Source organism: Protobothrops mucrosquamatus, unplaced genomic scaffold (assembly GCF_001527695.2).
Source record: "Protobothrops mucrosquamatus isolate PMUCROS unplaced genomic scaffold, P.Mucros_1.0 scaffold885, whole genome shotgun sequence".
Lineage (NCBI taxonomy): Eukaryota > Metazoa > Chordata > Lepidosauria > Squamata > Viperidae > Protobothrops > Protobothrops mucrosquamatus.
Window position 1 is genome coordinate 34,958 of NW_015387139.1, and position 12,207 is coordinate 47,164.

At 35.4% G+C, this 12,207-nt stretch overlaps 1 protein-coding gene across 1 annotated transcript in view; it reads right to left on the reverse strand.

Annotated features, from left to right (window-relative positions):
• LOC107290407 (ryanodine receptor 3-like) overlaps positions 1 to 12,207 on the reverse strand; it is a gene marked incomplete at its 3' end in the record, with an annotated part of 194,223 nt that overhangs the window by 34,601 nt on the left and 147,415 nt on the right. Inside the window, exons 42-48 of the mRNA XM_015819286.1 lie at positions 9,248 to 9,377; positions 7,928 to 8,031; positions 6,657 to 6,792; positions 5,787 to 5,967; positions 3,832 to 3,940; positions 2,482 to 2,602; positions 331 to 500 (exon numbers count right to left, since the gene is read on the reverse strand). Of these exons, the coding sequence (XP_015674772.1) occupies positions 331 to 500; positions 2,482 to 2,602; positions 3,832 to 3,940; positions 5,787 to 5,967; positions 6,657 to 6,792; positions 7,928 to 8,031; positions 9,248 to 9,377 (951 nt within the window). The remainder of the gene's footprint in view (positions 1 to 330; positions 501 to 2,481; positions 2,603 to 3,831; positions 3,941 to 5,786; positions 5,968 to 6,656; positions 6,793 to 7,927; positions 8,032 to 9,247; positions 9,378 to 12,207) is intronic.

Here is a 12,207-nt window from a genome sequence, read left to right on the forward strand (position 1 = left end):
TCATTTATTACAACTAATGGTATGACAAAAGAGAGGCAGATGGATAGATATCCAGCCTATCAGTTGTCCTATGATCACGTATATATTTACCTTAGCCTGAGTAAGATCTTTAATGAGTGGAGTTTGGTTTCAATGTTAACTATCTTCTTTATCATTGTTTACTAATGCTTTGTTTCATTAATGTTTTTGGTAAGCCTTGAGTAGTTTAAAATAAATATTACAACACTCTAATTGCAGAAAATAAAATTATAGTACTTAGCTAAATTCCAATACTATCATGAAGCAAATCTCCTGAATACAGTTAGAGAATAATAGCAAACAATACTCAGCTGTATCCAATGAAGCACATGCCCTTAAATCTGGGAAAAATCCAACTTCCAAAAGGTGAAGGAGGAAGGTTTGGTCCTTTATACCATAGACACGATCTAGAAAAAGCACCATGGGTGCTTTGTGGTCAGGACAGAAAGTTGCAGACATATTTGGCTCAGTGACGGTTCCATCTGACAAAAAAAAAGAGCCCTTTATTTCAGTACAAATATTGCTCCACATTATTCAGTTTAGCTTTATACAGTTTCTGTCCACAGACAAATGAAAATGCAAGGCTGGTCTGATAGTCACTTATTCAAGGCTGTCATTATTTCAACATTCACCTACTTTGAGTTTAGAGAAACCAGAAAAGCAAAAATACAGCAGTCTAAATTCAAATGCACAGATCCACTTCATGGTCATATTGTAAAATCTTTGAAATTTAAGTTATATGAAAATAACTCAAACTTTGATATATAGAGAAATAAGCTGGGGCTTCTGAAGTTTTAAAGTGTTAATAAATGGTTAATAAAAAGCAGTTTTTGTACACCAGTAGACAAACACAATCCTATACCAAGAATGAGGAAACTGAACAGATGACCAAACAATAGTTTGAATTTGCTTTGGGATATAAATGTAACAAATGTTTCACCATTACGTTATCAAATTCAGAATTCAAATCTAGTATTCTACACTTTTATCATCATGGTTTTGTTATGTGCTGTTTTGCTTGTTTTCCCTTCTTTACAGGCCCTATTTTTATATACATTTGGCAGGCCTTGCAATTTCCTCTATTCTTCTGATATTTTTTGTCTGTATAAGTGTTATTTTCAACTACATAAATAATAGCTCTTTTGCCTTGAAAAGCTATTATTATTTTATGATATAAAAACAGCAATCTCTTTGTTGTTGTTTATGATCTTGTTTGAAAAACAGGAAGACAAGACAAGGAATTTTCAGATGGTGACCTGTTAGTTCCTATGGAATATTATACTGCTAACATTCTGCATTGCCCAGAGCCCCTATTTGAGGGAGATGAGGCAGTTAAGAAAGGTGAAATATAAACAAACAAACAAACAAACAAACAAATAAAATCATAATGCCAGATTCCAACACACAAAACTGTGGTTTACCTATAGATATTGGTTGGGGGAGCCACCAATACATTCACCAAAATAGGATTTTGCTCCATTGCACTATGGCCTCTACAAGTTCAATGGAGTTTATTTGTTTTACATCTTTACATGGACACAATGGCCCTGGGAATCATTTTTACCAGAAAATCAAAGAGAAATGCGTTTTATAGGGATCTATATCAATTATTCCGTCAGTTGCTTCCCCAGGACACCAAAATGCCTCTCCAAACCTGCTGTTCCAAGTGTCAAGATGTCACACTGTCTTGAAGATTTGGCACAGTCCCTTCAAGAAGTTCAATATTCAGAAGACATTCTATTGGAATTATTGTTAAAGTGCAACACTCTTATAAAATGTACTCACAAACCTATAAAATGTACTCTGTCATCTACCACCATCTATAGTGAGCTGGTTTTTTAAAAAAAATAATAATCTCCCTCCTCTCAAAAAGATTTCTACATAACTGATAGCTGAAAATGAAGAGATTAAGAGGCAAAGTCTAGAATGTTTCAAATATAGTTCTACATAGACCATGGTTTGGGGTATAGGACAATTACATAATCAAGGAGTTTATGTAAAATAAATGTTTGCTTTATTATCATATAATTTACATAGCAAGCTGGGTAAATATAATTTAAATTCATTTTGTAATGTTTTATATTCTTATTTATTTCAAATAATTATTGGCATATAATTATAATATGATAAAATTAATACAATTGCAAGAGAAACTTAAAATACTTTACAATCTATTCATACAGGGACAGTGATTAATATTTATATGTATTTATATTTAAGGGTGTAAGTATATATATATGTTGTATATAGCATGTTTATATGTGTGTCATATACACTTTTGAGAGCAGGCAACAAAATTTCATTTTTAATGTGTGCCAGTCTGCCCACAGTAAAAAATGACAATAAAGGTTATCTTATCTTATCTTGTAAGCTTTTAAAGGAGAATATCTGAACAAGATGAAACATAGCAATCTGCCACTTGGATTTTCCATCCCAACTCAAGTTAGAATGATTTTCAATTACCTTTGTTTATTGTTGGTAGTCTTAATGGAATACTTATAATTCCAACTAAATCTTCTGTTGGCACAAGGGAACGCAAAATCGACCGTATTCTAATGGCTTCACCTTTCCCAGTTTGGATAAGCTGTAAAAGAATGTTATATCATTTTTTTTTATTTTTCTTATCTTCACAGAAATATTTTCTTAATTTTTAGAAATATCCAAGAATACTTTTATTTATGTAAATAAAAGAATACTCTTTTATTTACATAAAAGCAACTTGTTTTTTCCTCCCTTCAGTGATTTTCCTCATATTAAAATGGTTTAGATTTACTGAGAATATGGCAATGGAGGCAGATTTTTCTATCTTAACATCCATTTTAGGAAGATCCACTTAAATTTAAGTTCTTTTTTTTTTTTGTATACATAAAGTAGAATGTGTCTTCTTTCTCACATTTCCTCCTATATTTCCAAATATAGGGACTTATTTCAATACTGATGTTCAAATAATACTTCTATGGCTTAAATTAGTGCTATATACTGATACATACGACGAAGAGAAATAGGAACAACTGGAATTTTTTGATCATGGGCGGCGGTGGTTGACTGGATTAAAAGGAGAGAGGAAAAAGAATAGTGGTGACCCTCCAGGAGTACTTTATTATAATTCAGAGTATTTCTCACTATCAGCCTTGCTACTTGGGGTTAGTAAGAATTTAGTTCATCAACATACAGTATGAACAAGGCCACATGTTCCCTATTCTTTATTGAGTTCATATACTAAATGAAGATGCCATATACTAAATAAATAAATAAACTAAATGAAGAAGGAAAGAGTATAGAGTAACATTAACTCCTGGTGGAAAGCTTTCTAACAAATAAATAAATACATAAAAGGTCCTTGACAATCAAGTCCCCTAATCTAAGGGATCTTTGCTAGAATAGTTTCCATTCATCTCTAAACCTAACCACCTTGTTTTTTTATTCAGTAAATGAAGATAGCTTAGTGGTCACATCAACAAGATTTAAATGTTTCTGTTCTGATTAAGAAACTGGAACTTTTTCCATGTACTGTATTACTGTATATCCATTCCTTTACCAGTCAGGAGAGACTAGTGCATTTTCTGGGAATGCATTGGAGTTATTTTCCTTATACGTTATTCCTTCTGATCCCTAATTCTTTCCATTACTGCATATTAATTTGACAGAAATAATTTCTTCTCCTTTTACTGAAATTATAAATTTATAATATTTATGGAGTATGAATGATCAACCACTGAAGATAGGCATGAACTGAAATAATTCATGTATTGATAATTTAGAAAATTCACGTGTTAAAATTCCTGTTCCTACAAAAATAACAAAGCTACTTACATGGAGTTCTGGTGCACAACGACCAAGCAAATCTATAAGAGCTGAATAGAAAGACATTATTGCATTGCCCATGTGGACTGTCTCTTCCTCTTCCTCATCTTCTTCTAAACTAGTGAAAAGAAACCATGTAGCCATAAATAAATATTGAGGTTATTTAGAAAATTCAAAAGTACTATTATGTTTTTTAAGCAATTTGTCTTCTTTAGTGTAAGCAAGTCAATTTGCTACCTTATATTGTATACTTTTCATACTTTTTTGTAATGTTAACCCTACAGCAAATTGTTACAAATACAAAATGTTACTTTTAAATGTATTCCCTTTTTTCTTTAAGCTTTCATAAAATAAATAAAACACATTCCAGCTGGAATTCTGCTATGCTTCCCAATAGTAATTCACATACTGACAAATTCTTAGGATGAAATGAACTTAATAGTCTGGTATAAATACATTCTTCTAAATGTAATTAAACCTTACATACATATGTGTACTGAATTCTGAATAGCTTTTAAAAAGAAGAGGGAAAGAAAGAAGGAAAATACTCTGGAAAGGATTGGTATACAGTCCATGCTATGTTTTAATTTTTCTCTTTCCATTATAAGTTTACTCCAAATCACCTTTGCTCTCCTAGCTGCTTCTTCCATCTAATTTACATAATCATAATACATGTTTCAGTTATTATAACAGTACCTGGTGAAGATAATTTGTGTGGGGAAGTAGCAAGTATAAAAGAAGAAAATGTACTCTAATTGATTTTCATACTAATATATCTTTTCTCTAAGCAACTTTTCTTTAAAAAAAAAAGCTGCCTGCTTTTAGTTTTGTGTCAAACTAGTTTAATCAAGTTTAGTTAAATTACAAAGAAAATCTTTTTCAATAATAGAAAAAAGGAAAATGTCAACTTTCTCCTCTCCGATTAACCAAAATGAGAGAGAGATTATAATGCAACAGAAACAGAGTGCTTTCAGTCCCATTCAGTCTTATAGATATTTCATTGCATTACTTGTTTCATATAGGAAATAATAAATACTACATAAAATGTCTGGAATGTTATTGAACTGTAGTTTGGCATTGATATCAGTGCAGGAATTACTCCTGTACTATTTTCCAATTCTCACAAAGCAGGCAATTAATTAAAGCACTGTAATGATAAGAGAAAGATGCTTACCCATTGCAAAGATGACTGTGGCAAAAAGAAAGCAAAGATAGCAACAGGTACCTAGTGATAGCAAAGATAGCACCTGGAGCACCCCATGAAAACTATTGGCATTGACAAAATTACCATCAGTCAATTGCAAAAGGCAGCCTAACTCGGAACAGTTTACATCCTGCAACAATATCTCCAAAATCATCAAACAATGTCTGCCTATCTCAGGTCCTTGAGAAAGACTCAATAGGTGAATTAAAAATGCCAAATTCAGTCTAATCTGGTGGACTGTACGATCAACCATAACTGAAAATGTATATGTACTATTTTATACAGTACTATATAATGCTTTTCATTACTTCCTGGCTTTTGAAGAAACCTGAAATTCTACGGATAATTTGAGATATGCTATAAATAAAGATTAACAAACTATAACTAAAGTAATCTTACACAATTATTGCTGCAGTTGTATTGGGTCAAAATTTATCTCAACAATATATTCCGCTATATAGGGCAAATAAGTGGATGAAAACATGGGAGAAATGTATTCTGACTTCATTTCAGTATTGCCAGAATTACTGCTATGCTAGGTTTTTAGATTCTGAATTACAAAAAATAATTAGTGGAAAGAATGTTGAGCATGAAATGTTGAGCATGAAAGCTGCCAAATCAAACTCTTGCCATGGCTGGGAAACTTTCCTGTTTGAAATCCTATGGAGCAGCTAGCTGGCACTGATAAGGCAATTTTGGCATTTATATTTAAGATTATTTTTTATCTTACTTTGTTAGCCTTCTGATAACATTCACTTACAATTTTCTCTTAGAACCCTGAGAAGTAAGATCTAGAGCTGGGTTCTCAGAAATTTTAATTGCTTCTTGCATAGCAGCTAACAGACCGTTCCCTCCTTCTCCTCTGAGAGCAGGGCCAAAACATTCCGGCCGTCGAATAAGAAGCTTTACAAGGACACAGGCATTTTCTTCAACACTTTCACCTGGAAACCCACAAAACACAGAACACAGTTATCTGAATAAAATATAAATACAAATACAAAAGATCTGGGTGAGCCCTGATCTAGGAACCTCCCCACAGGAGTCAGAGGCCTAGATTGCCAGACTGCTAGGCCCCTGTGTGTTTGCAAACAGATTGCGCCATTACAGCTGAGAGACCACTGTAATAATTTTACACTCATCTAAACTTTATGTAATTACTATCTGCATTTAAATCTTCTCTCACCGAATTGGCCAAACATTATTCTTCTGTGCCATGTATATATTTATATACATGACACAATGAGGTATATGCCATATAAAGTAGATTATTCTCTAGAGTAACAAAAATTTTAGTATACATTTGCAAATGTTTCTATGCAGCCTGATGGTATATACCTGGCATGTCAAACTCGCGATGTCACATATTGGGACTTTCCCCCCATTGCCGGCAATGGGGTGGGCGTGGTTTTGACGTGATGCAACTGGCCCGCAGGCCGGCAGTTTGACATGCTTGGTATGCACTATTAAACAGTTTCAGCTATTATTCTGCTGTGTAGCAAGTGAGAAAATCAAGTCTCAGCAGAGTAATCCTAACTGATGTCAATTCAATACTTATTTTTAAGTGCCTTGGGTGTTTAAATTATATTTAAACAGAAAGCTGTAATATAAATCAAATAAATAAATAAATTACCATTAACAAAGACGGCAAATCTTAAGAATGAGAGATACCGTTCACCCTCTATGGGATTCCAACCAATATCAGGGTATCCAGCTGCTAAAAGCATTTGGCAGCTCTGAAGACCACAGCCTGCCAAGTAGGTTACAACCTGTTCAATACAAACATGAATATCACCTTAGTCTTTGTTCTAAGCAATCAAAATCGGAGTGAAGATGAAACAACATATGTGATACATGTGGGTGTGGGGAGATGCAGGAACACACATGTATTTTAAACTTGCGAAAATGTAAAGAACATAAGGAACCAATTTCACTGAAGCTAATCATTTTAACTTATAAGAAAGGAGATTGCTCTCAGAAGAAACCGATTTGTAAAAATTTGCTAGCAGACATAAAAAGTGGCAGCCATGAAGACGAAAAAGGAGTTCATAACAAGAACCGAAAGAAATATGAGCAGAGAGGAAAGGACTGAATTCAAATAAAGTTTTTCTTCTTCCCCAAAAAGTGACCGGCACTGACAGATCTATAGATGAACCAAGGGATCAGTCAAGGACAGTCACAAACACGGGAATCCCTGATCAAATGCTTGAGAACATCTCCGGGACAAACTTAGCTTCCTTTGTTGCCTGGGCTCAACAAATCCGGTGAGCCGGCCTACCAGTTCCTCTCAGGGCAGTGGTGGGATTCAGCCGGTTTGCACCGGTTCGGGAGAACCGGTAGCTAAATTTACCTGAATTCGGAGAACCGGCTGGCTTCTGAAAGTCCAGTCTAGGCCTTGGAGGCATCCCAGGCCTAGAACAGCCCACCGGAAATGCATGGATACCACTTCTGGAAGTCTGTTCTAGGCATCGGAGGCCTGGAGGAAATCTCCCAGGCCTAAAACGGCCCACCGGAAGTGCATGGTGCCACTTCCGGAAGTCCGTTGTAGGCATCGGAGGCCCATGCCTGCATCACACAATAGAACCAGTTGTTCAGGTATTTGAATCCCACCACTGTTTCAGGGTCCATGTTGATTCTTCATAATGCAAATTAGGAAACTAAACATATCTGCAATGAGATCATATTTGAGTGACAATAGCAATAAATAATATACCTAGTAAAAACTAAGCCCCATTATGTAAGAGGAAAAGCTGCTATGAATAAACAGCCAACAAAACTCACTTCCTCATGTCTCAACACTGATGAGTTACCTATTCTGTAAGAAAGACAACAAAGTTCAGAGAACATCAAGGCTGTAGTAATTTATGATAAAATGAAAAGTTGTACAAGATATTGAATAATTACTTTTTCTAGGTCTGGCTCCTCCAATGCAAGTGCAAGCTCATTATTGTCCATTACTGAAGCAGCTGCTACATCTAATGGAGTGGACCCTCTCATAGAAGGAGAAGCTGGAGGAAAAAGACTTGATTATTGCATAGAATTAAAATATCAGGAATGTAGCTACATGCCTTATGCAGCAGAGGGCAGCAGTTACTTTGCAGTTAGCTGAAGTTCAAACATTCATGGCCTTTTCTTCATGTTTTATGGAGAGAATCTGTTGATTGCTAATTATTGTTGTTACTGTTGTTGGTTTGCTTTCAGTTTATCATTTTGTTGCTTAATTAGTGGAGATAATTAATCAACTTTCACTTTTCTGATTCATTCCTATTTATTTTATTGTAATAAAATTATAATAAAATATTAAAGCAAAGTTAAAACATGCTTTGCATACTTCTGTATAAAATATCAGTGGCAAAACACTGTGAATGTTGTGTGCTCATCAAAATAGCATGATAATTCTCTGATCAAGCAGAAGCACCACCTGGTATTTTCCCAACCCATACAATAATTGATGTGCATTGTATAAATAGATTGTGTCACTAAACAGTACATGTCGCATAAAGGTGTTTGCTGGAAACTAACAGTAAACAGCAAATACTTGGTTATGCAATGTTATGAAATAATCTTCACTTTCTGAAACACACATGAATTTTTTCCAGGACAAACTAAACACGGAACTTCAAAAAATTTGATAATTTATAGAGGCCAGGGCTATTATAGTTCACAAATCATCACTATAGTTCTGGAATAATGCCCAAACAGGTCAGTTCAAACATAAAATGAGGAAGATGGGTGGTTTGAAAAGGTGAAATAAATAAATATAAACTTCAAAAAATTATGAGTCTTTTTTTCAGATATGTACTGTACATGTATGTTTGGAGCTCATATGTATTAGGAAATTACTGATCTGGCTGGAGTAATATTTTAGTAAAATTAGAGTACCAGTATAGTATCCCCAACATTGACCAGATCTCAACACATCTGAGATGCCTTATCTTTTATATGTCAGGTTTTAATTTTGAAAAGTCACATAACAACCACCTTACAAATGTGGTGGACACAACAGGATTATGCTCCATGTCTTTCACAACGTGATTTGTAAAAAGCTCTTGAGGTTTATAATTCAGTTTTTTAATCTTCAGCACAACTTAAAAACCAATTACATAAATAAAAAGTGTATCAATACGCAAAATAAGTTAAATTAGGATTTAAAGTAGCAGGTTACAAACTAAACTGGTGATATGTCAAAATAAATCAAATGACTATTAAAATTAAATAGCATACCAAGTCCAACACTGCTATTTTCAAGTAAGTAGCTTAAATGCTCAAACATGGCTTTTTGGTTTTGACGACTGATCCGGCAAAAATAGCAAAGAAACCGACAACAACTTGCTACCATTTTAGGAAAAGCAATCTGTGGAACAGAAACACTGTTAAATAATCTGTACATTTTTCTATTCAAATATACATATAAAATGTTCTTCTCTGCTGTTTTGCACCAATAATACTATTATTATTAAATAAGGGGACCACAAAGTGATCATTCCAACAAAGTGAGCATTCTCAGGAATGCTTCTGTCAAGGGCCACAATTGCTTCCTCTTTTGAGTGGCAAACAAGGCACTCAATAGAATTGTTCATCAAATGGTCAAAAAAGTCTGCAAGGGTCTTATGGAAAATCTCTGGATCCATAAGGTGCCAGGGATGGACCATCCAAATAGATCCAACCCTGCAGAGATCATGGGCAGCCAACAACACAGCTTGACTAGAAAATTATCTATGACAAAGATATAATGATATTGGCATGGTGGTGCAGCGGTTAGAATGCAGTACTGCAAGCTAACTCACTGCTCACTCCTGGAGTTTGATTCTGAACGGTTCAAGGTTGACTCAGCCTTCCATCCTTCTGAGGTCAATAAAATGAGGACCCAGATTGTTAGGGGCAATATGCTGACTCTGTAAACTGCTTAGAGAGGGCTGTAAAGCACTGGGAAGCGGTATATAAGTCTAACTGCTATTGCTATGGCTGTATTATCCTCCATATCCAAATCACATAACTGCTCAAAAGGGAAAACAAGGTCTTCAAAACTACTTTACATGATTATCTATATATATTAGGTTGGAAATTACTTGGAACAAGCTCATGGTAGCCATAGACGCCATAAACGTCAAGAATGCTTGTGGAACACTTTTGGTAACATTACAGTTTGAATGTAAGTATGTTTATTGCAGATGTTATGTTGCTGGCTGAATGATTTGCAGGGAATATTTATGCAAAGTCATGAGCAGTATGAATCTGAAAATTAATGAAAGAACAAGGTTGTGTTTTACAGGGAAAATTGAATGGACAATTGCAATGTATAGATAAAAGAAAGAAAACTATGGCAAGTACACAAATTTGCAGAATATACAGTATGTATAATGGAAGAGTATTTACTATCAGTGAGAGAATGGGTGGAGAATTTTTAAGATGTACGTACACATGATGGAAAGATGGAAAGATATTGGGTAGTCTGTCTTCTACCCATTTGTCAAAAGTAATGAAAATATTTGTGCTTATGCCTACTTTGGAAGGGAAAGCACAACATAATATAACAAACATAAAGCTAAGTTAAACGCAGTGTAAATAGGAAGTAAAAATGTAAAGAAGAAAGAGGCAACATATGAATATGGCTGAAGTAAGAATGCTTGCAATTATAGGAAGATGCAGAAAGTATAATGAGTTGTGTTGGTGTTAACTAGCTATGGCTATGCTTTGTTTTATTTTTCTTATCTCATGGTTTCAATTTCTTTGGGTTACTTATTCTTTGGTTGTGATCTCATCATACTATTTAGCTCACCAAAACCAGATGAAGGTTATGTATACCATGTTTTCCCGAAAATAAGCCCGGGTCTTATATTTATTTTTGATCCAAAAGACCTTTAGAGATTATTTTTGGAGGGTGTCTTATATTTTTCACTGCAAGGCCCAGCCTGGCTGGCGCCCCACCCCACCAGGCAACTCAGGTTTCCCTCAGTGGAGGAGGAAGGCTTTGGAAACTGCCTTTTCATTTATATTCATCATCAATATTGTAATCCGTCCCTTTATTTTTCAAAAAAATGATTAGTATTTACCATGATTAGCCTCTTTGATCACCAATGGGAAGATGCGGTGTAAATTCTGCACATGAGCCATGGAAATACAGACACTCGCACCCTCAAAGCTCACGCTGCTTCCTCACTCTGGGCGCACCACTGCTTTATGTGAGCGTTCAACTATGTGGCTCAGCTAAACTCTTCAACTGCAGGGGCCACAGTTCCCATCAGCTTCAGGAAGCCTAGGTGATGGAAACCTTTGGCCAGGCTCCTCGCAGCTGAAGCAATCAGACTCGCCCGAGGTCAGGTTGCCAGTCCCCACTCCCGCCTGCCTGCTGGATTCACCAATCCAGGGCAGGGATAGAAAGGAGGCAGCCTCTGCTTGCCTCAGGCCCCGGCTCTCTTAAAGCTCAGGCTACCTCACAGCGGTGGCACCAGCAGCAGGCAAGGCGGGAGGCGGAGGCATGAAATCTGGCCTGCCAAAAAACCTACAGTGGGATGGAGTGGGACGGGTCTTAAGTAGGGCTTATTTTGGGGGGTAGGGCTTATATTAGGCCCAACCCCAAAAATCAAGCTAGGTCTTATTTTCTGGGTAGGTTGTATTTTCGGGGAAACATGGTAGTATACATATTTGCATGTAAAGTTATGGTAAACGTAAGGGAAATCTTGGAACCTGTGCTAATTACTGGCTTGGTTTTTTTTCCCTAAAGGAAAATTAGAAAGATGCATTAAATTTATCATTCTTTTTTAACGTGACTGTCAAAAGTCAAGAAAGATATAAGAACATGTATTCCAATTTGGTCCAGATGCCTTTATTTTCATATGCTAAAATATTTAATAATAATAATAATAATAATAATAATAATAATAATAATAATAATAATAATAATAATAATAATAATAATAATAATAATAATAATAGTAAAGTTGGAAGGGACCTTGAAGGTCATCTAGTCCAACCCCCTGCTCAGGCAGGAAACCCTATACCATTTCGGACAAATGGCTGTCCAGTCTCTTCTTAAAAAGTTCCAGTGTTGGAGCATTCACCACTTCTGGAGGCAGGTTGTTCCACTGGTTAATTGTTCTCACTGTCAGGAAGTTTCTCCTTAGTTCTAGATTGCTTCTCTCCTTGATTAGTTTCCACCCGTTGCTTCTTGTCCTGCCTCCAGG